This window comes from Tachysurus fulvidraco, chromosome 13, assembly GCF_022655615.1.
Source record: "Tachysurus fulvidraco isolate hzauxx_2018 chromosome 13, HZAU_PFXX_2.0, whole genome shotgun sequence".
Classification (NCBI taxonomy): Eukaryota; Metazoa; Chordata; class Actinopteri; order Siluriformes; family Bagridae; genus Tachysurus; species Tachysurus fulvidraco.
The window spans coordinates 20554690-20581883 of record NC_062530.1 but is presented as its reverse complement, the minus strand read 5'-3'; the positions used below and the strand labels follow the sequence as shown (position 1 = coordinate 20581883).

At 40.8% G+C, this 27194-nt stretch overlaps 1 protein-coding gene across 1 annotated transcript; it reads left to right on the top strand.

The window, feature by feature from the left end:
* The first annotated feature begins 610 nt into the window (after nucleotides 1-610).
* LOC113652641 (c-Maf inducing protein) lies at nucleotides 611-27183 on the top strand. Its single transcript, XM_027161846.2, has 21 exons — nucleotides 611-1740; nucleotides 13856-13981; nucleotides 14301-14351; nucleotides 14864-15025; nucleotides 15873-15914; nucleotides 16181-16243; nucleotides 16471-16551; nucleotides 16637-16740; nucleotides 17329-17433; nucleotides 18081-18419; nucleotides 18826-18891; nucleotides 19436-19462; nucleotides 19856-19904; nucleotides 20069-20176; nucleotides 20304-20420; nucleotides 20528-20668; nucleotides 20934-20981; nucleotides 21272-21418; nucleotides 22275-22380; nucleotides 23578-23648; nucleotides 23742-27183. The coding sequence occupies exons 1-21, from the start codon at nucleotides 1405-1407 to the stop codon at nucleotides 23793-23795; spliced, it is 2343 nt and encodes a 780-aa protein (XP_027017647.2). The 5' UTR covers nucleotides 611-1404; the 3' UTR covers nucleotides 23796-27183.
* Nucleotides 27184-27194: the final 11 nt, after the last annotated feature.

Here is a 27194-nt window from a genome sequence, read left to right as displayed (position 1 = left end):
TTAATTGAGACCCTGTAGGTTCATGGATCCATGATCGCTCTTATCAGTCGTCTTTTATTAGGATGTTTTTGAACAACCTATACAACAGTAATGTAGCTAAAGGACTTGTTCGCTTGTTGATCCAGTCAAATATCATTTCTCAGGCATTAAATAATGAAATCACATTATAGTGTTTTTTGAACTGGCTTCAGCTTCATCAACCTGAACTGTACAGACACACACACACACACACACACACACACACACACACACACACACACACACACACACTCTTTCTCTCTCTCTCTCACACACACACACACACACACACACACACACACACACACACACACACACACACACCACACACTCTCTCTCTCACACACACACACACACACACACTTTACAGCCTGACAGTCTTGAAAAACCTTTTTTTTTACAGTATATCCCAAATTTATGTGCCCTCTTCTTTCTCCATTTTGTGTAAACCAATTCATGCTCTCTCTCTCTCTCTCTCTCTCTCTCTCTCTCTCTCTCAGACACAGTGGTGTAAAGACGCACAACAGCGCATCCGCTCGCCTCCCCATTGACGTCACTTTGAAGTCATGTGACCTGTCTTGGACCAATCAGTAGGATGCTTGGTTCCTTCACCGAGCTAGAGAGGGGGAGAAAAAGAGAGAAAGAGGAACCGAGTCTACAAGCGTTTAAAAACAAAACCAGAGGAGATTTTACCTGTCGCGCTTTGGATTGTGTTTTAGCTCGACGTTAAACGGTGCGTCCTGTTGGAATACCTCAGAGGAATATGCTGTGGTGGACAGAGACAGACTGGAAATGGATAATGGCCCGAACATATTGAATAGCTTCGTCAGAGGAGGAGGAGGAGGAGGAGGGAGCGCTGTAGCTTCAGGAAACACGTTTCAGAGAGAATAAAGGCAGCGAGAAACAAAATATTGCCCCAAAACAAACACACGGACTGGTGATTATAACATCTCACACTTCAGCTATAAGGCTTTCGGAGGGATTCGTCAATGGCGTGTGGGGTTTCCGCCCTCGGTGCTAATAAAACAACCGAGATCGAGTCTCGGTAGCTCTCTCTCTCTGTCTCTGTGTGTGTGTCTCTCTGTCTGTGTGTGTGTGTGTCTCTCTGTCTGTGTGTGTGTGTGTCTCTCTCTGTCTGTGTGTGTGTCTCTCTCTGTCTGTGTGTGTGTCTCTCTGTCTGTGTGTGTGTCTCTCTCTGTCTGTGGGTGTGTGTCTATCTCTCTGTGTCTCTCTGTGTGTGTGTGTCTCTGTGTGTGTGTGTGTCTATCTCTCTATCTGTGTGTCTCTCTCTGTGTGTGTGTCCCTCCCTCTCTCTCCTCTCCTCCTCTTTGTCAAAGTAAAAAGCCTGTGAATATTTTTACGTGTGAACTGAACGTCCAGCTCGACATGGATTTTAACGGCAGCGGCCTGGGCAACGAGCTGCACAATAACCAGACGTATCAGTGTGAGGAGAGCAAGCCGTTACTGGAGCCGGAGGGTAATAATAATAACAGTAAGGTGGGCGCGGGGACGTGCCGCCGGAGCGCGCTTCACTGCAGCGGAGGTGGTGGTGGTGGTGGTGGTGGAGGTATGCGCTATAAACTCCTGCACGAGGGGGACATCCAGGTGTGCGCTGTGAAACACCCGCGCACTTTCCTCAGCAAAATCCTCACCTCCAAGTTCCTGCGGCGATGGGAACCGCACCACCTCACTCTGACCGACAGCAGCATCGTCTCTGCCACGGTAAGGTCCTGAACACACACTCTCTCTCACACACACACTCTCTCTCTCACACACACACACACATTCATTCTCTCACTCACTCACACACACACTCACACACCTCCCCCTTCGTGATAGCCATGTTGAACCACTGTTACAGCAGCTACTCTGTTTCAGAAACAAGATGTCGAAGAGCATTGTGGCTCTCTGATCCATATCGTTTTGCTTTAGAAAAACACGCTACAGAAACGCCACGTAATTCAGACGCCTTGTCCTTGTTCCTCATTGCTCACATTCTGATTTTGAGCTGATATGATGGCTAAACTATGGCTATGTCTTCAGGTTTGCATTTACACCTTTTCTCATCCTACATCTACTTGCAAGCCATCCATGAGATCCTCTGAACATCTCCATCATTAGAACAGAGCTTGGCTAATTAATTCCATCTGGATATCTTAATTAATAAAACCATTAGTAATAATGCTTTTCTTTTATAGTCATCATGAGCAAAGAGCATCACTAATCCTTATCCTACACCGGAACACCTAGATCTCTTAATAAAGAGCTTTGTTAACCTTTTCGAAACACCAGAACACCTTGACCGTTAATGAAAACCAAGAAGCTGCTGGTTGATTGTTTGTCTTTTTTTTTTTTTCTGGTCAGGGCCTAATGACCGCAGAAATGTTTTTAAAAATATCTTTACCATCGGTGCCGAAATCATAGCCTCTAATGGAAGTCAAACGATTTTGAGGCCAATTTAGTTTCCATGCATATAATAATTTTGCTAAAAAAAAAGCCCCATATTTTCTGTGTTGATTAGATTTGCTAATGATTGGGGCCTACTAGGATGTGTAGTCATACCATGTTGGGTTAAAAATGAATCAGATTCTGGGAAAACAAACCCAGACTGGTTTGTTCATGTTTACTTATTTTATGAGCTGGAATAAAAATGTAATAATGTAAACAGACATGACAGCCGATCCTACACTGGTAGTTTAGTCCTATGAGTCATGTGGATCTTCTTCTACTATTATAGTGACAACAAAAATAGATGTTTACAATGGATTTCAATTGAATTTAAGCCGGTTTAGACCGAGTGTGGTGCCGCGCGGTGCACCCAAGTTTAGTCAGCCAGCATCAGCAATCATTAAAGACCAGACCTTTATTTATTTTTAAGTCAGTATCTTTGTGATGTCACATGTTTTTTTTTTATCTCGCTCCCTTGTTTCGTATTGTGCCATTGTCAAATCAGTGACTCACGGTTCAGGGTAAATCTATCGGAGATACCGTCCAGTCGAAACACGTCAGACAGACGCAGTACAGGCAGTGTACAAAAGGCAGTCGATGCGCTTGTAGAGAAATGAGGTGGTGGTGTGTTGTGTTTTTTTTATCAGAATAAAATCTTTTTCGATGTGGTCATGCTATCTGCTGAAACGGTTCAAAATAACCATGTTAATAACCAATGTTTCCACGTAGGCGTAATATCAGCACTTTTCCCATGGATGGTTTTTGGGTCTTGTTGAGCGACTATATTTAGTTCCTAGATATATATATTTTTTATTCATGTGCTTGAAAGATTGCTCCAAGTTGGTCTGGTATAACTTTGGCCTTAAATCTGTCGGCTGGTTTGCATGTAACTGGCTTTAATTCGTATACCATATAGCAGGGAGCTTTTTGGCAGTAAGTCAGCTGATTGCTCTGTTTTCTCTTCTCTAAGCTAATAGCTGTTTAGCAGGTGACCTGTGTTCAGTTGGCCATAGCTAATAGAAGGGTAGTTGACTGTGGCTAATGTTTTCTTTTGGCGAAGGTTAAGATGTTTAACTTGGCGTCTGCAATGTTTGTAATTTAAGAGCATTTGTTTTAAGCATTAAACCTCTGAACTTGTGCTCTTCTGAGTGATGCAACTATATTTTTTCCTATAACGGTTGTTTTACATGTCAGGCGTGTGTGTGCATGTGTGCGTGTGCATGTACAGTATGTGTGTGTGTGTGTGTGTGTGTGTGTGTGTGTGTGTGTGTGTGTGTGTGTGTGTGTGTGTGTGTGTGTGTGTGTTGCTACATCTAACAAAATGTAGCATTCTGCTTTAAAAGTCCTTTCATCCATCTCCGTTTCCACCAGATGCAGGAAAAAAACAAAACCAAATAAAGTTTGTGCCCTTTAAAGCTTTTTCTTGGTAAATGCTGTGTCTTCTTTTGAAACCTGATCTCACTGAAGATATGAAAGACATGACTCACCGTTTTCCTCAGGCACAGCGAACCTACATGATATTTGCGTAATGCCAACATACACACTTTCTGTCAGCCTTTCTTCAAAAAGACTCTTAAAAGCTTTTCCTCCTGAGGTGCTCGCCTGAAGCCGTTCTGTCACGGACGGAAGAGTTTTCAGAAGGATCCGATCAGAATATAACACCAAATGCAGAAAAATGCCACAGTAAAGGGAAGACACTGATGTTAAACCTGCCACTTGCATTGCCACAGACATCATCATCTCTAATCAACAATCTGAAAACTCAGCTGCCCAGAAATGTCCTTTAATCAGTACACACACACACACACACACACACACACACACACATTTATATATGTCTTGTTGTCCAAAACCCGTACAGCATCTTGGTAATAATCCAAATATGTGTTCTGGTTGAGACAGAGGAGATGAAGCGACTCTTTTGTTCAGCACAGATCCATTAGGAGGACATTCTCAAACACTGGCACACATCCATGTGAACTGTTTTTTATATTCCCACTTTGGCCTATGTTAGCTTTTGTTTTTTTGTTTTTTTTTGCCACGGTTAGCTGACATGAATGGAATGCTCACGACCGTTTCAGTTCACTATATTTTTTACATACCAATGAAGTACATTTTGTCTGAATTTCTCATCGAACGTAACGTATGAGTGACCTTTCCATTATGGAATTACTTGTGGTCTAAACATCACATTTAAAATCGCAGTTGTTTCACGGCGCCTTTAGGTTCGTTGTCTGATCTGCAGAATAAATCAGTAAACCTTACAGGATGCAAAGTTTTCTCATCCCCCTCCCTCGTATTCACTGTGAGCACCGAGCGTAGCCGTAGCACCACATGACCGTGAACACGCACCTGAAGCACTGCGTGTACAGAAGAAAAAGAGGAACCATGACATTGAGAATCTGTAAGTGAACAAATTCCAAACCCAAAAACCACATCAGGTAATACGATGAAGCGAATGTCATTTTAGTAGAGCGGGAAAAAAAAATAAATAAATAAAAATCAAGCAAAGTCTGTGACGTGTTGGAGAAGGAGCTTGCGATTTTTCTCTAAAATCGCAGCAGATTTTATGCAGACCAGGTTCAAGATGTGTCGTGTGACATCATCCAAACACCTATTCAGCCAAAGATCACTTCGGTTCACCTGCGTCAAACCTGCGTCAAACAAGAGTACAGCTATTATAATAACTAATAACATATGCGTTTTTACGGGTAACGGAACAAAAGAAGAATCCTGTGCTGGCAATTTCATTAATTTAAGTAGCTTTCCACAAGAAAAAGCACAAAACACTCAGGAAGTTGCAGCACAAAAAAAAAATCTGCAGCAGAATCAAACATTTTTTTTTTAGCTTCATCAATAATAATAATGAAAGAAAACTGCAATGCGCAGGGACCGAATAAAGCTCATCATCACATCTGGTTTGAATTCATTTCATTTCTCTGCAGTAGACTGGCAAAAGTGTATAAACTTAAAGCCATTTAATTAGACCTACAGTTTGGTTTGTCCACTCTGTGATCTCTAAACCCATACGTTCAGTCTGTGGTGTGCAGTTGGTCCGGGAACAGAAAGTAAAAGCATTAATAAAGAAGACTCAGCTGATCATGTGGCACATGGACTACCTCAGCTTCCTCACGCTCCATCATATGAGAGCAGCTGGAATTTCTTTCACGGCAGGAGAAGTTGTGTATAAGGACAATATGTGTATAAACACAATATACGAGTTATACGGTCACATCACCCAGCCTGAATGTCCACGTCATCAGATTAGCATCTCCAGGGAATCAACAACACACACAGTATATTCATGGGGAAAAAATGAATTTATTATTTTATTTATTTATTCCCCCCTTACTTTTCCCCAGCGCAGCACCAAATGTTTGTCTGCCAAATAAATCCGGGCAGAAATTTCGATATTTAAGCTGGTGTTTATTGATATTAGAAGCGTTTGATATCGGAGTGGCTGTAGTGTTGAAACAGTGCTCTGTGACCCGTTTTTTTTTGTTGTTTTTTTGTTGTTTTTAAATATATTTTTTTATTTTAGAGATTCATTCCCCCCCCCAATCCAATCCAATCCAATCCAATCCAAAAAACCAATCCATCACATAAATGTTTTGCAATGGTTCACTACTTCTGGCTCGAGTATTCAGCTCTGCATTTCCTGAAATGTGGCTTTTAGTTCATCACTGTATATAAGAGCATAGTAAGTACATAAGAAGTTACACTAGATGTCAATAATTCTACATAAGACGTTTGTTTGTGGAGTTAATAACGATTTATTTACTCCGTATGTGGAACAATCATTAGTTTCAGAGTAATGAGGGTTGAGTTAGCATTTCTGACTGTTAACCAGTAGCCATATACTTTGTGTCAAAGCCCAGGCGTTTCTCATGGACTGCTGACAGACATTCGGTTATTTTCATTTGTTTTGTAAACTGACTATTAGGACGTGAGTGTTTAGTGAAAATGGAGTGAATTTGAGTGAACTGTTAGAACTGGCTTTTTCATCTATATGTTTTATGTACGGTAGTGTCTGGATTTACGAATATGCTTAATATTATAAAAATAAAATTGGTTAGTGTCTGTGTGTGTGTCTGTGTGTGTATGTATGTGTGTGTCTGTGTATATGTGTGCTCGTGTGTGTGTGTGTGTGTGTGTGTGTTCCTGTATCTCATGACGTTTAGCTCATTGCGCCTCCTCAGTAATTCACATAATTACAGGACTTGGAAAAAGAATAGTTTGTATTTTCTTCTTTTGCAGGCTTTACTTTTTCTCCTCAGAATTTTGCTTACATTTGGGGAGAAACATAATTACAGGAATCATGTGTATGGATCTGTTTAAACCGTACATTTAGTTTAAGTTCTAGTCAAGCACAGTAAGGCTAGTTATCCATCTAGATGGAACATCAGCACATTAATCCATTAAACAGACCGTAATGCATCACACTGTACACGATCTGTGTTACTAACACTAACTTTGCTAACACCTTTAACATCTATACACACGTTATTTAACCCTGAAAGTATTAAGTAATCATGGACAAATTGTACAATTTGAAACCATCCATACATAAGTTTTAACGTCGGTTTCTAACTGTTAATAAGCGTTATTGTGATACGTTTATTTCTTTATAAAGGTGGTGTTTCTCTGTGTTGTTCCTGTTTTTAAGAGGACGAGTCATGTGGATTTAATGTGCTGATTGTCTCCTGATGCTCAAACCGTGGTGGTGTTGATGTTTTTCTCGTCATTAGAGTATTTTTTAACTCTATAGCTGACATTAGCTTGCTTTCTTTCTTTCTTTCTTTCTTTCTTTCTTTCTTTCTTTCTTTCTTTCTTTCTTTCTTTGAGGATGTAATTAAGGATCTTAATGAAAATATCTGACATTGTGTTATAAAGTAAAATTGTCTCATTTATATTGTCAAAAGTAGTTTGAGTCTTGTTTTGATCGAGGTGTCTGTGTGTAAAACGAATTGTCCTTAAACCGCCCTTATCGTGGTAAATCTGTAATATTTGATTGATTTGATGTCATTAAAATCACTCTAGCTGCTGTAAGAAGCCTGTTGACTAGCGTTAAAGTAGCAAAACTCACAAATATGTATATAGCATGTGTTTCAGTCTACAGTTTATATATCTGAGGTGACCGTAACAGTCACCTGCTCCAGTGTGTGTTGAATGCAGTGCTAGCTGTCTCTGTCTGTCACCGCTGGAAGCTCCGCCCCTTTCCTCTTACCGCACATTAGTAGTTGTTTATTTTCAGAAATAAGGTCCTGTCTTGATGCTCTTGTTAAATAATAAGGTCTTGTATGTTGGTATGCATGGAGAATGTTTTGTTTAGAAACAGGAAATAAAATCTGACACTGTTTGACTTCCCTGACGTTACATAACAGTTATATAAATATTATAATGCAGGCTTTTGTTAAAAAAAAAAAAATAATAATAATAAAGGCACATTTAATCCTATTCTGTCAATCTTTTCTGATCTTTTTTTTTCCAAATACTGACTCGGTAAAAAATTTTAATGTTAATGATAAATCAATGGCGATTTTAAGTAACAGTGACAGTAAGCAGTTAAACTGGTTTAAAAATGCTGGTGCAAGTGGAAATGCACAACTTTTGTAAAGAACAGCGCACATATATGTCTGCAATTTCTCTGCACACCTTCTTAGAAATTGCGCAATACTTTTATTTTCTACAACAGGAAGATGGAAATCATGCACGTGCATTTGCTAACACAGACGAACGGCAGCTTCCCCCCACCTCGTGTCGGACGATCAGACTAAAACCCCCACACACTTTTGTTCTCTACAGTTTTTTTACCTTAGACACATGATCTGTGAAAGGTCTGGACCGAAACTGTGCCTCATCTGATCCACGCCGAGATTACACGTTAGTCCTGTTCAGGGTTCGCAGGATTGCAGGCTGTGATGAACATGTGAGAAATCACACACAGTAACAAAACGTTTGTGATAAACTGGGGAAAATCTGCGTGAATTTAATACACAGTTTGTCATTAGAATGTGACTTGATCACCATTTGAGATGTATGATTTTAGTTGCGTCTATGTCACGTTATCACGTCTAAACCACGCACTGTGTCCTCGTTTAGAGTTTAGTACGAGGGGAGAAGGTTCCGGGGTGGATCTTAGGGCTTAGAGAAGGACGAGAGCAGAAACCTGGAGGAAATAATACACAGTCTGCTGCGAACAAGTGTATTGTTTGCAAAAAAAATTGTGTTGTAACTTTGAAGCTCTTTATTTAGAGGTTATGGGATTCACATATGTGAATTATTTAGATTGAAACATTTGAACCGATCATTTATCAGTATATGGATGGAGTTATGTTCCTGAAATCAGGAAGACACGCTCGCAAAAATGAGCTCATTTTTGAGGAACTGAGGAAGGAAGTCAGTTTTTTTTTTGTTGCTTTATTCAGATTTATACCAGGGTCAAACAGGACAGGATATCTTGACTCCATCAGTAACTATTTCACTTTACTTCTGGACCCCTGTCATGTTTATCACACGTAAACATTGGAGGCCGTTTTAGAGACTTATTCGTCTTCAGAATGGAGGTTAGGGCTGAACACACAAGATGCTTTGTGTCATATTTTGGTCTGTAGGACTGAGTCTTTCTGGGTTTTTTTTTTCACTCCCAGTCCTGATCATTACAGTTGGGTTTTTGTTGTTGTTGTTTTTTTTTTTTTTTTTGATCAGCAAGACATCAGGACACGAGTTCACACAGTGATGTCCATGAATGTTTTCAATTGTTATTTATGTTAAATGTTCAATTGTCTCAGGCTTTAGTCTCTGTAGCATATTTCCCTCCTGAAGTGGTTTTCCATCTCTGTTTTTATCTTTACTTTAAGTCGTAGTCGTCATTTGCCCCAGTCGTTTACTTTCGAGTGAGCGCACAAAGCTTTGCTTCCAATTTGAAATATTTATCCAAAAGCCGAAAATGTGAGATTTGTTTCATACCCACTCGGTTATTCACGTGAAGCGCCCTGACGATCGTGTATCGAACTTTTCTGTTGTTTCTCACCGTTAAATTAAGAATAAGCTTGTGTATCTTGAACCTGTACAATTCACTAAATGCACAAGACCTGGACTGTTGCCTAATCTATTCTTCAGTTTGCCTCGAAGTAGTTCTGCTTCTAAACAGAGCTGAGCTCAGATCTCAGATCGGTGAGCCGATGGATCCGTGTACATGAAGGTGATCGATGCTGATGACTCTGTAGCTCACAGCTATACAGCTTTAGGGTTTTTTTATTTAGTTATTGTCAACAACTATAGTTGAATTAAGCAAAAGACCAGTTTTTACTTCAGTGCAAAAAAAAAAAAAAGAATAATGTCAAGCGATGAAAGATGTAAAGGAGAAGCTACATCGATGAACACGGTCATGTGGTTTTTGTTTTAAAATGTTATTTATCCCTAGAATTCTGTAGAAAAAGATTCAGTCTGATTTGCGTTTCGTCTTACGCCGACAACAGAAAGTTCGCACGGCCCCTGAAATGCAAAACGTGTCGCACAAATTATGTAGCAGATCGGATCTCTCGGCCACGTCGTCTGTCGTTTGAACCGCACCAGCCCTCGAACCTCGGTGCATCCATCAAGCATAAATCAAGCCTCCTGTTCAGTGACTGCAAGTCTCTCGAATCTGCACGACAAACAAAGCAAAGTCTGCTGTGGAATAGAGTTTCATATATACACGTGTACATGATGATAAAAATTCAGTTCTGAGTGAATACAAATTGAATGAGTTTGTTTAGTTAATGACAGAAAAACATCCAGAAATGAAGGTTTGTACTTACATACAGCACACTTAAAGATTTCATTATATATTTAGAGGAAAAACAACTTTTTAAATGCCGGCGTTCTTTTCAGTTTTGTAACGTTAGCGTTCGTCCTGCTAGCGTTCAGAAAGAGCTCTGTTTAGTGTGCACTGTGAGGATTAGGCTTTCTAACACCGGCGTTAAGCAAACAGGTCGTGTTTGAGATAACACACGGATGGATTTATTCTTTCCCCATTCTATTAAAATGTTTATGACCTGCTAGTGGAGCTGATTATCAGGTATCGTGAATGTCGTGAGCGTCTCCTGTTCCGTTTCAACTCTTTTGTTCACACCGGAATGCATTCGGTCGATTCGGAATCTGTAAAAAAAATAAATAAAAAAAAATAGCTAACAGCATCTAAAATATCTATATTTTGTATTATTGTTATTAAGACAACAAATATAAAAAATATTGAAAATAGAATGTAAATAATATGTCATCATCTATAGCTTATAGTATGAATTTACACTGAATACGAGTTTTCTTAATTTTTTTTTTTATTCTATTTTTTTCTTCAGCAGCTCAAATCTTCGCTCATTTGACGCCCAGGTTTCTCCTTTCTGCTGCCACTAAGCCGTCGATCACGATTATTTCGGTTGTATCAGATGGAGCTCAAACTATCAAGACAAATTAGATGAAGACAACAAGCAGATGCTCTAAGTCAGCACTTCGGGTTTTTGTGGTCGGGGTTTAAAGGAAATGACATAAGCAGAGACGTCATTCCTATCGAATCTATTTCTACTAGTCTCAAATTCTCCAACCGAAACTAGCAAAAATAAATAAATAAATAAATAAATGCGTTTCTGTAGTCGTGGCATGAGCACCACTGATTGATGTTGCTTTTTAAATCTGCTGGAAAGCGGAAGTTGCCCACAAACCACATTGTTAGCCGATTTTACCGTTCGATGTATTTACTAACATGCACACGCCATCACACCTAACAGCGTCTCCCATCTGTGTGTAAAACTGAGCTGCAAGCAAAGTGCTGCCACTAGCATTTCTCCGAAGTTGTTTACATTGCCGGGGAGGCACCTTTTTCAATCCTTACTCAGTCTGATACTCCTGCACACACTTCTGATCAGACAGACATTTGTAGCATCGTTGGGTTGTCATTAAGTTGTCGTTAAACTTTTACCAGATGATCGATCTACGGCACTAAGAAGGTTTGTTGCCAGGGGTTCTAAAGGTTACTCGAATGGAATTCTGATGTATAAACGGTTACAAGATTGAAACGCAGCGATCTAGTATTCGCTTTGACCTGTACCGAAACAAAAACATGCCGTTTTTCAACAACCACAAACTTCCAGCTTAAACGCTCAGCATCAGCTATGATAGGTTTTATGCACAACTTTTTTTGCAGGTGGTACATGCATCACATCTAGGCACGTAATGACTCTGTTGCCCTATGTTTCTACTTCTCTTTAAGTGTACAGAGGTTTTTTTTTTTATTTTATGGCCCTCAAAGGTTCGCCTGCAACATCAGGTTTTATTGAACCTGCTCGCTCTCACTACGGCCCCCTCTCACCATTCCTGCTCATTATGGCGTGTACTTTGCCTCCGCTGGCCTCCGCGCTTTACTTTAGGTGTGCATCAGATGCCAGACGTCAGCTAATCCGAGTAAGTTAATTCAGAGCCCTGTTCAGTGGCGAGACAACCTTTTGACAGAAGAGTCTCGTCTGGCAGTAATTCTGCATCGTCAGATTTGCATTTCATTTGCATTTACATCATTTCAGTGTAAAAGTGTGTTGCGCTGTTGACTCATACTGTTTGGAGCTGCTTGTGTACTTTATCTTTCATCAAGGTCCTGGATGCAGTTCCTAATATATATGAGATGAGAAATTCTTTGGAAAACAGCGTAGCGCTTTCATGATATTCGCTCGAGTGCGTCTGCTTACGTATATTGAACTTGTGGATATTTTCATATATAATATAGGAAATTTGCAACAGAAAGCAAATCTAAAGCTGTCCATCATTTCCAACGGAACGGAACCGAATATACCGACGTTCAATCCCTACTCCAACATCTTTTTCCATCTGGATCTCCCTGGTAACAACAACAACAAAAAAAAAACATATGTCCCTTTTTCATCTTTGTTTCCATGGCAACATGGCAGTGTGACGACAAGAGCTGTTCAGCTCCTCTTTAAGGAAGAATTGCAGCATGAATACGAGGCTGAATATGATGAACCAGAGGGATACAAGGAGCTTCAGGAGGAGGAGGAGGAGGAGGAGAGTGCAGTAAGAGAGGGAGATGGCCACAGATCGAAGTGAGAGCTAAAGCAGAGTTACCACGGCGAGCTGCCGCTCAGGATACTGTCACTATGACAACCTGGCCAAGAGGTTCAGAGCCGTGCTGTACACTCACTCCCATGTTCATGTATTGACGTTTTATTTCCCCTTTTTTTTTTTCAAAGAACATTCTGCTTCTGCAATTGAATTTTTTTTTCCTCTTCTTCTCTGTTGTTCTCACACACACACGTGTCAGAGGTGCACGTTTAACCCCAGCAAAGCGGGAGGAGGCCGGGCAGAAACAACAGTCGCTTGCTCGATCATCTGGAAGAAGACCTGTAAAAAGACCTGTAAAAGAGTTAATTTCTGTTAGGAAAGGAGAGAAATAGAGGGAGGAATCGTATATTTGTTCGAAACACACACACAGGGAGCGAGAGAGGGAGAGAGATGCAGAATGAGTCAAAGAAAGGAACAGATTGTTTGCTATGTTGAACTGGGTGGCTGACACAAATACAGGAACTGCAGTTTAGTGAGTCTTTAGGGAGGGCAGTGCAAATCAAGTAATAGCCTTGTTTGTTCAACATCAGGGGGAGGCCGGGTTTAATAACGGAAGAGCCTGTAGCCGAGCTATAGAGGTGGGAGGGAGGCTAATAAAGGAAGAGCTTCAGTGTTCTGTTGTAGAGAGATGGAGACCGGGAACAGCCTGTTGACATTTGAAGCCATGTGACCACAAGCACTACAGGCAGGAGCTAGTGAAGCTGAAAAAAACGAGATGCGGCGGCCTGGATGATGCAAAACGAGAACAAAAACTTTTTACAGTCATCCTGAGATTAGACAACGTGCCAGATAAAGTGAAACAAACACGTAGCACAAAGGAGATGTTTGGAATGGGTGACCGGAGTGTCAGCAATGAAAGATGTTTAAGATCTAGCCATTTATTCAGATCTCTTCTGTTTCTGTACACTTCTGTACCGTACCATCTCTGTAAACCCGTGTGCTCACTTTGTGATCGACTCAAGTAGAGATTGCTGGCCAAAGCAAAATAAGCCTGAAAACGTCTCCTATTATTTGGATTATAACACTTCAGTATAACAAAACTGCACCGTTTGTGAGCTTATTTCATATTTTAGTGTCTTTAGCATTTAAAATGTTCCCTCCGGTAAGGGCTTATTTCTATTTAATTATAAAGGAAGATGAATTTGCTTTAAATGTCATTTGAAGTAAATAATAAAGTGTGTTATAACGTAGTGCACCTGCTTCACTGTGTTGTATGAATTTGCAGGATTTTTGAAATGTGTTTTTTTTTTTTCTTTTCCCCCCTCTGGCGTCTCTCTAGCCCACAGGTTACATGGAGGCGGCTCTGTCCTACAGCACTATAGAGGACCTGCAGCTGTTGTCTTGGGACAATGCCCCCAAATACTGTGTCCAGCTCAGCGTCCCCGGTGGGACCGTCCTCCTGCAGGTACGGCTTTCTCCAGCCAAGAAACTCCTCAGGACTACGTTTTGTATTTCACAGCACCTGCATACGTTCTCTGTATTTTAGTACGGTGTCGAAATATAACCAGAAAAAAAGCTGCGTTTTAGACTTTAGTTCTATTCCAGATGTTTCATTTCTTTATTTTCAGTTGGGGAAAAAAAAGAAAGCTGTTTATATTCACATTCTGCTCACTGAAAGACTTGCATCTAAACAATTCCATGACACTCACACTCGTATACAAATGTGTGTGTGTGTGTGTGTGTGTGTGTGTGTGTGTGTGTGTGTGTGTGTGTGTGTGCGCCAGGCTGCCAACAGCTATCTACGGGACCAGTGGTTTCACTCTCTACAATGGAAGGTAAGGTTACCGATATTAAGTATTTATGCAGGCTTGAAACAAACATCATGCATTAACACTTTGCTTAACATCCCATAAACCTCAGCTTTGTTGGTGGATATTATAGACACAACGTGTGTGCGCTTGGTGTTTTCATAATTGATCCTTAAAATCTATACATAGCAAAATGTTTGAAGAATATTTACAATTAATGCCAACACATAGTCATACTTTGGCAAGCTTAACTTGAAATATTCCACACGGAGAGTCATCCGGGCTCAATCCGCCTGTTGTCTCCAGGGATGCCTCGATAAATATCCATATTTGGGGTCAAGCCGTGCTTAAGAAAGCATTTTCAGTTTAAAGAAAAATATACAGAGTTAAAATAACGCTATAAAATTATATTTAGCATCTCTTTTATTTTGCTCATGAGGGGTTCTAATACTACTGTATTGATAAACTTAAAAATGAGTCTACATGAAGCGCAATGTTAATATGTGTAAAATTCCAACCCCTTTTCATCCCATCAACAGAAAAAGATTTACAAGTACCGCAAGGTGCTGAACAATCCTAGCCGCTGGGACGTCGTCCTGAAGGAAATCCGAGCTCTGGTGGACATGGCGCTTACCTCTCCACTGCAGGACGAATCTATCCATCAAGCCCCGCTTCACATCATCTCCACCCTTCTCGCTGAGGTAACACACACACACACACACACACACACACACGAGAAGGTATTTTTACACAGAACATCGTCGTTTAAGAACACACTGTTAAACACGTTAGTGCTTGACTGTGACCTCTGTTAACATCATCTCCAAAATCAAACCTACCAGAAACCAGATATGTGCTCCACGATAAGTCATGTTAGATCTTAAGTGATGGAAGTTAAAATCAGTGAACTGGAATCAAGTTTTAATTTTCAATAAATGCTGCAGTAAGTCACGTTTTTAATGTCTTTTGGCTTCATCTTCTTCTTTCTACTCTTGTGTTTTTTTCTCATATACAGAGTAGTTTGTGTTGCCGTATATTCGATCCTAGAAAAAAGATAATAATAATAAAAAAGATAATAATAATAATCTCAAAACAATTTCTTTTTATTTTTTAATTGTCGTTGTGTGCAACACGTAGAAAATGACTGCATCGTGTTTGTTTTTTAAACACCTTCTGTATTGTAAACCTGGTATTACATAAGCCTATACAACTTAGTTGATCATAAATCCTTTCCACATTTCCACAGGTTTTTTTTTTTCTCTTTTGGTGCGTTTTGGATCGCTCACCAAAACATACACAAGGTTTTTTTTTTTTTTTTGGTCTTGTTTTTTCTTTCTTCCTGCCTGCTAGGAATTTTCTGTTAGTCATGTTGGTACTTATGTGATTTTAATAATTTATTTCTTTTTGTACATTTTATACAACACAATACGATAGTGCAGGATATTTAATTTGTTTGGAAACGAGGCTTGTTGAGTGCTCCAAGGCTGTAAGAGGGAAGTGAAAGGCCAGAGGATTCTGAGTAATCTGTTCATGTCACTTCCTTCTCAGAACACCAACCTCAGTGCCCAGGACCATGAGAGCATCATTGTGGTGAGTGGGTTTGCTGAGTTATATTTAGTCTCTGCTCTTAGAACTGGGATGTTTTTGAACTGTAAACGTAGTACGGAGTCGTCTTGGGATTAAATCCAACAGAGGAGTTATTGTGCCTTAAACCCACGTGAAACGAGCTTTAAATAAAATGTGACTTTAAATGAGCTGTAACCGCATTAAGAACATTCTTTATTAGATGCTGTATAATGGTGTGTGTGTGTACGTGTGTGTGTGCTCTCAATAATACTGCTCTTATCTCCCTGTAGGCAATTGCTCCCTTGCTGGAAAATAACCACCCTCCCCCTGACCTGTGTGAATTCTTCTGCAAGGTAACATCCGGGTTCACCGCTACAACCACTAACCAGGGCAGGAAACACTGAAACAGCTGATTGACAGCACACATACTTGGTTCTGAGGAAGTTATTTGGCTAGCTTATGTGTGAAAGTTTCACTCATTGGTGACTACACTGTGAATCACAAGTACAGCATGAGTGTGCAGTGGATGGTTAGTGTCAGCTAAGTTGCTCTCAGCATTCAGTACCGTTTCTTTCCACAGCACTGTCGCGAACGTCCACGCTCCATGGTGGTCATTGAAGTGTTCACTCCAGTGGTCCAAAGAATTCTCAAACACAACATGGTGAGTGCGAGTGTGACGGCCAGAGCACTTACATGTGCACGCAGACCGCTGCTGTTTGATTTAGTAACTGTTTTTGTCTCTCCAGGACTTTGGGAAGTGTCCCAGGCTGCGTCTCTTTACTCAGGAGTATATTCTGGCTCTGAATGAACTTAACGCAGGCATGGAGGTAGTCAAGAAGTTTATTCACAGGTCAGTATTGTTACTTGTGAATGTCTGCAAAAATGATTGTATTAAATAAACATGCACTATGAATTAATCAGCTTTCTTTCCTCTTACACAAATCACTGCCAGAACTTTTTTTTTTTTGCTCTGAACATCCAAATGATTGGTATTTCATAACAAACTGCTTAATGATGATAAAGCATCCTTTATCATTGCTGTGGGGAAAGCGAAAGAGCTTTCAGCAGAGAAGCTTTGCTAGTTATTAACCTCCACGTTTAAAATATAGATGTCAGAAAAATACCATAATTCCCAATCAGGCCTGTTTTGTGTTTATTAAAAGGAATGATGCATCTTCTTCTTACATCTCTATCCATGATGCAATATTTATGTTTGTAAAAGGGTGCCAATAATTTTGGTCCGTACACATGGAGACTTTCCTATCACATGTATGTTTACACACTCCTGCACGCCCTGTTAGGTGTCATATCGATGGCCGGTTCAGTGCTGGGTGTGGTCATGTCCTGGACCTTACCTTTATACGACTGGATTAACTGTGTGAGATGTAAAAAAAAGAAAGAAAGAAAGAAAGAAATTGCTGTGTGTGTGTTTTTTCAGCATGCATGGCCCCACTGGACAGTGTCCTCACCCTCGGGTTCTCCCCAACCTGGTGGCAGTGTGCCTAGCTGCTATTTACTCTTGCTATGAGGAGTTTATTAACAGGTTAGTCTTGAATGAGCTGAACTCTGAACGTTTCCCTGAAAATGTCCAACTCCTTTGTAGGTCTGTGTTTTACACTGCACTAAAATCTGGCGTGTTTAACGCATAGTCGCTTGTTATGTTTCAGTCCTGTCTATATCTGTGTGTAGATTGTGTGTGTTATTTTCAGTCTTGCCTTTCATAATTACATCATCTCTCTGAGTCCTTAGGCCCTCTTAGGCATGCCTTGTATTATGCTCAGATTTTCCATGGACTATTAGTCACCTTTCCGTCCCATGGGGGGAAAAAGATGTCCCAACTCGCACCTTTGTGTTCCCTTACCTCCTTTGCCTAATTTGCCTCTTTGAAGAGTTTCCATTTTCTACTGTGTATTTGACGGTCTTTGTTTGTTTTTAGATATGTAGAAGTGTTTAGGAAGCCCTAATACATTACAGATATAAATGTTGCATGCAGTTCTTTATACCAAAGTGCATTTAAAGCAAGGCTCTAGATTACTCAGCTGAAAGCGTGCCTGCAGTTATTGTTGTGGGTTGAGGCTTTGTAAAACTCAATACAATTTGTGTTTTTTTGTATGTTACGTCATGTGAATCGAGACTTGTAGCGTCATCTCTGTTATTTTCCACTTTGTTTTCTCGCTGCCTTCCTCTTAGTCGTGATAACTCTCCTAGTCTAAAGGAGATAAGGAACGGTTGCCAACAACAGACCGAGCGGAAGCCCCCGATGCCCCTACGGTTGATGCGTCCCGATCCTCCGACAGCCCTTTCACCCCCTCCTCCCTCCATCGTCAACTCCAGCGAGATCCTGGTGGAACTGGAGCGCAACAACAACACTGCCAACACTGCGCTGCGTAAGGTGCCCGCAGGGGGTGACAGTGAGCCCAGCCTTATCGAGTGCTTGCTGGTGAGCCCAGCCGTCAGCGCTCTGTCCATTCAGCTCCCAGCCCAGGCTGACCGAGTGCTGGCCTGCTTTGCACTCATCCTGAAGATGCTGTAAGTGTTTGAGCTCTGGCTTCTGAATTCTGCGTGTCTGTAATCGTGTGTGTTGAGGGGTAAGCATGTGCACATATGTGAAAGCATGCATTACAAAGTAAACTCATTGTATGGCAGGAATTTAAGCATGCTGTACGAAATAGTTTTTCCACACAAGTGGACGAGAAACCTGAAGCCTGCTTGTAACGGCGGTTTTCGGTTAAATAACTGGGCAAAAATGTGGAACATATTAACAACCTGATCCTGCAGCCTGGCAGTGTTTGAGTCCCAGCACCACTGCCCAGGATTCGTCTCTTTAATTTTTACATCCTGATCCCATAACACACATAAGACTTTGATTTCCTCCTTTCTTTATTTTCCTACGTCAAACACTAATCTGGTGCTTCCCCTGGCCTGTTCTCTACAGCTCAGACTATGACGACTGGAGACCAGCGCTCGCTAGCCTGCTGCAGCCCATCCCATTCCCCAAAGAGTAAGTGCTCTCCCTTTTTTTTTTTTCCTTTTCCCTCCTAACCCTCAACCTTTTCTATTTCCTTTATTATCCCTCCACTCTAGATTCATTGAAGTACTAGAGAATATTTCATTTCTTTTCAATGCCTGCATCCGGAGGTGTGTTTATTGTTGGGTACAGCGGGTCTCATCGGGGTCAAGGAGTCAGGGAGTCTATGACGTTGCTGAGCCGTAACTGGGCTCTGCAGGGGGACACTGTGTGCTGGGCCTACGGAGCCCACAGCACCTGAGAGCTCAGTGTAATTGGCCATGTTGTCTGGGGACTCATTATGTGTCTCGTACAGAGCCCTGCTGATGACACAGGTGGGGAGCTCACCTGCGCTTACATGTTAATCTGAGCCTTCAGACCTCATTAAGAAAAAGGCAACAACAGGCAGACATCCCAGAGCTCACGGCAAAAACATGAAACGTGCAAGCACACACACACACACACACTCACGCATGCATGCATGCATGGATATGCTCACAGATTGACTGTTATGTGTTTTTCTTTCTCTCTCTCTCAGGGCCCTTGCTCATGCCAAATTTACAAAGTAAGTGACATCAGTAGTATGTAAAGTGTGTTACATCAGTAATAAAGCATGTTAGCTTTAGTTTTAGGTGGGGCCTGGAAGATAAAGTTAAATAATAGTCTTTGTTAAATTGCTCACATAGTTAGAATCAACGTAATAGACCTTTTAAAAATTCAAATATACACGTATAAGATGATTAGAGATCGTAATGTTACTGCTGTTACACACACATATATATATTCTTTATTCATTATTTTTGCAAGCGTATGGAGTGATAACTAGTTCATGTCCAAGCTCAAACCACCTGTACAAAACATTTAATCAGAGTAAATATTACTGGATATTATGGCAGAGACTAGAAACTGTCTGCATATCAAATTATCTGTGTATCACACAAGCCTAACGTCTTTGCAGAGAGCTGAAATATGTTATTCAGAGGTTTGCCGAGGACCCCAGACAGGAGGTAAGTTTACCGGCCTCCTAAAATGCCGGACACGTCCCGTTTTAATGCTGGTGTAATCCTTTCATTATCTATTATTTTCTCGGAAGCGTATTTTTTTTTAAAACAGAGGTACAGTTAATCCGGTAGCCCGCATCTACGATACTAAAGGTCTGTGCGTTTTACAGGTGCACTCCTGTTTACTCAGTGTGCGTTCTGGAAAAGACGGCTGGTTTCAGCTCTACAGTCCAGGAGGTGTAGCCTGTGATGATGACGGAGAGCTGTTTGCAAGCATGGTGTGTATATGTGTACTCTGTGTGTGTATGAGGGTCTGAGAGAGAGAGAGAGAGAGAGAGAGATACTCTCATCTGTTGCGTTTGCAGTACATCTGTGTTAATAGCTGACACCTTGATGCCATCGCAGGTTCACATCCTCATGGGTTCTTGCTACAAGACGAAGAAATTCCTTCTATCTCTGGCAGAAAACAAACTGGGACCCTGCATGTTGCTGGCACTGCGAGGGAACCAGACCATGGTGGAGGTGTATATCCGTGTGCCTGTGTTCACGCTTGGAGCAAAAAGAAAAATTTGAAACTGTGTTCAAATGTACAGCGAGTCCTCATATGCATGTTTCTATGTGTGGAACAGATCCTGTGCCTGATGCTGGAATATAACATTATAGAGAATAAGGACACTCAGCTACAGATCATCTCTACCCTGGAGAGCACGCAGGTCGGCCTGCGCATGTACGAGCAGCTGTGTGACAGGCAGAGAGAGCTTAAAGAGCTGGTGTGTACACATACGCAGACACATGAAGGTTTTGCAGAAACCATTATTATCACAGCACATCACAGTCTGGTCATGGCTCGGTTTCCGGGGAATATGCAAAGTCACATATTGCTATGGTTGGGTTAGTGCAGCGCTCTCATTTCCAGACCTTTCAGTGACCCATTTAAATGTCCCACATTCTGATCTCACACACACCACCTGCTGGTGACACAGAAAATTCACAAAGCCTGACATGTCTCCTTTTATTTCCCTTTTACTTTTATAGCAAAGAAAAGGAGGGCCCACTCGACTCACTCTTCCATCCAAGTCCACGGTTAGTGTTTTATTTGTAATAAAAAAATTTTATTTCTGTGTATCAGTTAATTCATTCACATCCCCTTGAGCATGAAACTACTTCTAGTGATTTCCAACAAAATATCATTTTGGGTGTTATGATAGAATTCAGTAACGCAAGTGGTACAGATTAAATTCAGATTTTTTTTTTGCATGTAATTTGACATTTTTAATGGCCGAATAGTTTTGATGTATTAATATGACACACATGAATATCGAATGGCAATCAGCAGTCCCACTCACGTCGCATCTGACTGTGCTGTTGTGCAGGACGCTGATCTCGCCCGCCTGCTGAGCTCTGGCTCCTTTGGGAACCTGGAAAACCTGAGTCTGGCCTTCACCAACGTCACCAGTGCCTGCGCCGAGCAGCTCATTAAGTTGCCCTCCCTCAAACAGCTCAACCTTTGGTCCACTCAGGTAAAAACTGTGTGTTCAGATAAAATAACCAAAAGCCTGTTTAGTAAATAAACCATTCTGTCACACTGGTTAAGCTAGTCAGTCTAAAGCCTTATTTTTTCTGACTGCGTTTCCGTATTGCACGGATAGTTGCTCTAATTCCCGTGTTTATAAGCAACCATGTTTTCTCTTTTCGCTCCTGAGAATATATTCATTTAAAAAACCTCAGTGCCGGTACAGATATTATATTATTTCCAACAATTATATGACAGATCCTTCGAACGATTCAAAATGTCAGTCGGATGAGTCGTAGCAGCACTTCTTGTCTTTCGGATCCCGTTATCGGAATAAAGAGCAGAAAAATCAGTCATGAGAGTGTGAGCCTGAGTACTTTTCCACTGTGCAGCTGTGGGTGTCACCCAGAAGACGCGTCAAGTTCCTCTCAAAGTTTCTTCCTCTTGTCTTCTCAGGACGTTATTCTTGCCCAGTTACATCTTGCTTACTCATTAAGAGCTACATTCAGCCGATTTGTCTCAGCGTCCACTGTTAAATGTACTGTGTATTAAACCGATCCTGCAAGCAGATCAAATGTGATTGTAATAACAGCTTACAAAGTATAAAGCATCACTTTGTGTACTTCTGATATTTTAAAGAAACAGAAACATATTAGCAGTAATAGTTTTGATTTGTAAGCTCATTTGTCCTGACATTCGTAGACATCGCCAGTTAAATGAATTTTAGCACGAGGTCGCTATCCAAATACTTTATTACAGATAGCGTTTGAAAGGGGCTCTAGTTATTAGCTCACCTGTATTTGTCTTAAATTGATTTATTTATCTGTGCTCTAATAATTGATCAACTAAATTTGAACTGTTAGTTTGGAGACGCTGGGCTGCGACTGCTTTCAGAGCACCTGGCCTGCCTGCAGGTCCTCAACCTGTGTGAGACACCAGTCACTGATGCTGGTCTGCTAGCCCTCAGCTGTGAGTACACACACACACACACACCATTGTCTCATTATGTTTGTACAGATCTTTTACTGACATCCGCTTATTAATGGTATGCCTATATGCAAATTGAACCTTAACCACAGTAACCAATAGCAAACCTTCGGTTTCCTTTTGAAGTTTTTCTAATAAAATGCAGTTTTATTATTTAATATAAATACAGTTTTCCTCATAGAGACCAAACAGATTTCTCCACAAGGTTAAATATCACATTCCTATTCTTAAGAGATTCGACAGCATTCCACACATTCCAGGACTGTTGCTTTTTCCACCGTGCAATTATTATTCCAAAATTGATGAGGCAAATATCCATATTTTAGTCACCTAATGCCATTTACTGTCTACACTTAAATTTATCGTCTACCCTAAACGATCATTTCCGGGCGGTGTCCGAAACGATACCGTATTGAATTCTCTTTGAATTCACGTGCGTTAAAATGATGCTGCAATATGTTTTAGATGAGAGTTATTTTACACCCTGTGTAGTGCGCATATATAAGGAACAGAAAGCTTGTGCCGGTGTATTGAGCGGATAACGTAAAAATATTCTTATGTGGAAACCAGAACCCAGTTATTACATGAAATGAGTTTCAGTTATTACATGAAATTAATAATAAACTGTGAACGCTTGTTGTCAGCTAAGTAATATTTAGATGCATGTGCAGTCATTAAACTTCCAAAGGATTTTAGTAACTCAATAAAAGCACTATTATACCTGGTGAATGTTTCTGAAAATTCTAAGGCGTCCGAACATCCATAAATGTCATGTGTCCGTGTAGGCGACTTCTCCGTGCGTGGTGTTTCCATCCAACTCCATCAACATTTTAGTGAATTCCAAATAAGGAAACATGGTGAAGTGACCCATGTTTTAATTTAGTTACAGCAGTGGAAATCACATCTTGTTATTTTCAGAGATATTGTATATGTGGAGTCCTTCTAGTTATTGGCCTGTTAGATAAATCAAGGAGTCTAAATCAAGTCAGTTTGGAAAGTTCAAGCATAAAAAGCTTTATGGCTTTAGGACAAAAAAATATATTGTGTACATTTAAATAATGCCCATTAACTAAATTAGTTCCAATGGGTTTGTGTGGATTGTTTTTTGCGGATTTTTGTGTCTAATTTGGAGGTCTGATGTGGAAGTAAAATAAACCTAACATGTTTCTTACCGAACAGCAATGAAGAGCCTGTGCAGTTTGAATATGAACAGCACTAAACTCACCGCAGACACCTACGAGGACCTAAAGGTACCATATTAACCCTCTGAAAATGCAATGAATTCTTCTAGAAAGTCCTCGGAAAAGTGTCATCTTCACCCTTATCTCTCCTCTACCGAACAGGCCAAGCTCCCCAACCTGAAGGAGGTGGATGTCCGCTACACAGAGGCCTGGTAAACCTAATCCACGTCCCCACGCCACCACCCTTCCCCACCCCGATTCTCAAGGAAGCTCTGGCATCATGGAAGCGTAAGGATTCGCTGGCATCATCAAGACACCAAGCCTTTTAACATCATCGCAGTCACTAACTTGCAGACCAGGACTGTCTTTATAGGAACATTATTCAACACCGAGGACCTTCTGTTGACACGAGCCCAGCATTTGTGCAGTTCACCGTCATCATCAAAACGCAGAAAGAACTTTCTTTGTAGCCACATTAAAAAGCGCAAGAATATTTATAGTGACATCATTAAATGGAAAGGAGGCCCATTCTATTTATATCACATATGAAGACTTTAGATCTTTCTCTCTTTTTCGACAGTCTTTTCCGATTTATTCTCTCGCACCACCACCACCCCCGCCCCACCCCACCCTGTCTTTTGAAGGCTACCCAGTCAGCTGCTTCTCTTTTAAAAGTGTGTCTGACCAAAACACCACCCGTTTTCTCTTCCCCAGAGCAGAGACTTAATAGCTCAGAAGCCGACTCTCCTGCCTTTGCCCCTTTCTCTTTATCCCCCCCCCCCCCCCCTCTCTCCCTAGGGAGACATTTCCCCGGAGGTGAACCCTGACTGGCGAGAGCCACATTCCAGTATAGTTTTGATGTCACCTCCCCGCGGGGGGAGAAAAGGCTGTCCCTTTGTGCCGGGTCCCCTTGGTTCTGATTCTGCCATTTTTCTATCCTTCATCACAACTTGACGCTGTTGCCTCTGATGTAGAAAGGAGGTAGCCTGAGTGTCCACTACTGTATACACTCATTTTAACCTCTCTCCTCTCTCTCCCTCTATGTCTCCGTCTCTTTTTCTCTCTCTCTCTCTCTTTGTCTCTCTTTCTCTCTCTCTTTGTCTCTTCTTCTCTCTCGAAAATTTTTATCAACTTGAATGAACATATTTTTCCACACATCTCCGCTTTCATAAATTGTGTGTTTATACAGTGTAAAATATATATATCGATCTCTATATTCCCTTTTGACATTTTAACAATTTCAGGAGCTTGGTTGTACAACCTACTAGACGGAAGAATTTTATCTTTTTTTTCCACTTTGTTTTGTTCGTTCATTTCTCTGGTGTCGTCGTACAAAGTACAAAGTTTGTTCTTGCAGCCGTATTTAAGTCAGCGGTCGCTTTGGAAGGTAGTATGGGACTTCTCAATATTTACGAAGCCCCCTCTGTTTGGGCCCTAGCTTTTCCTCACAATCCAACTTTCCTTGACAATTATTTTCAGTCCAGTTTGTTAAATCAAATCAGCCAAGATGGTGCCTACAGGACATTTTCTATGAAGAGTGCACCACTTAAGAAGTGGCAACGTCATGATCGCTGGATGCAATCTGTGTAAATATCTCAGTAAAATTTCATCAACTTCAGTGAAATGTTTGATTTCCTATAGCGCTTGTTTTACAATGCAGGATTATCACACATGACCTCCTATACGATACGTCATGCACATTTATAAGAAATCAAACACCAAGCCATAATTTGTAAAACAGACAAATGTTATTCCTGTTCTTTATTTTTGCCACTTAACATTCTCCAAAGGTTTTACTGTTACTGGTTGCCGAGTCAGGTAAACGTTTGAAGAGATCACAGAGCATGTTGTTGGTTTGTGCAACAAAATCTCTTTTGTAAACATTCATATCGAATATGCAAACGTTCCCCTAGGTGGCAGACCAGCTGGTTATAGTTGGCAACCTAAACGGACTCTCTTCTATAAACCCAATACTAGATCTGGACTCCAGCATCCTCAGAAACTGCATCAGACATCAGACTGCTTGGCTCTACTCTACTCTTCTCTAGCTGACACATCTATTTTAGCACAGACACATCAAGCTCTGATTAGCTACTCCGGTCCGCTTGGTCCAAGCTCTGATTGGACGGTCTATTTTGTCATTGTTCTGATTGGTCCAGTGGAGGAACCTGAACTGTGCAGGAGCTTTAAAGCGAGAGCGGAGATTGATGCCGTGCACTGAGAGTTTAACAATGTGTGTGTATGGTGGATGGTAGCGGCACAGAGGTCCATCGTGTTCTACCATCTCAGGTCCTGAAAGAGACGCTGCGTGGTTGCATCATGTATAATGTACATACACGTGTATATAATTTCCCTCATCCACTCTCTGTCTGTCTTATGATGCTTTAGTCGTTTCTTTCTTTCATCTTATTTGAGAGACTGCTGTTGCCTATTGTTTTCAGGGTGTGTGTGTGTGTGTGTGTGTGTGTGTGTGTGTGTGTGTGTGTGTGTGTGTGTGTGTGTGTGTGTGTGTGTGTGTGTGTGTGTGTGTGTGTGTGTGTGTGTGTGTGTGTGTGTGTGTGTGTGTGTGTGTGTGTGTGTGTGTGTGTGTGTGAGATCAGCTTTTATTCTGTTTATTTCCTCCCAGACCAAGTGCACTGTTATAATCTTTAAAAAGACAAAAAAAACTTTTAATTGTTTTTGTCACTTTAGTCCATATTTTGTTGCAATGAAATGGTTTTGAATTTTTTTTAATTATTATTATTATTATTATTATTATTATTATTATTATTATTTCATTTTGCTGCATGTACATGTTGCAATAGCAGATGTTTTCATTTTGTAATTTCATTTCGATTTGCTTAAACCAGATCAGCGACAGGAAGAAGTGTGTGTGAGTGTTATTACAGACCAAGAACTTCAACAGAGTGCTATATGCAGCGGAAATATAATTAGTTGCCATTATAACTGAGAAGCAAATACGCTGTATGAGTGCGTGAACTGAACAATGTAATGGTTAGAATCCAGTGAATCGGCTCAGTAAATACAAAAATCTGCCGGAAAGGTTCTGCTGTGTAAAGTGGACCACAGCTGAGTGAGCGAGATCTACATATCGTGATGAGTTTCCCAACCATTTGGTTGTTGGACACATACAAAAAAAAAGTTTCATGTTTCATTTTTTTTTTTATATATATATATAAAAAAGTAGGGTCAAGTCTTTCTGTTGTCACTCAATGCTTTCATTGGTTTGTCTCCTGTCACTAGCCCTCTAACTCGTTCATTTTTTTCTGCAATTTCTATAAAAAAAAAAAACAAAAAAAAACGCTTTCTCTCATTTTGAATTGTGACTGAGTCTTAATGTGGTGATGAATGGGAGGTCTACCATTGCAGTCCCCTCCTGGGTGCAGTCATGTACATAAATTTCCCATAATTCCTGGAGTTCGAACTGCTGCCTTTATTTTCCTCCTGTCTGTGTTTTAACTGCTTTTACAGCTGGGTCGCTGCTGCTGCTGCTCTGTGGCTGTTGTAATGACAATACAAGACCTTGAACAGGAAAATAAGTCAGCTACGATGTGATATCATTTCAATCAGAATAAACTGTCTGTGAATATGTTTCAAATGCAAAGCTGTGTTCGT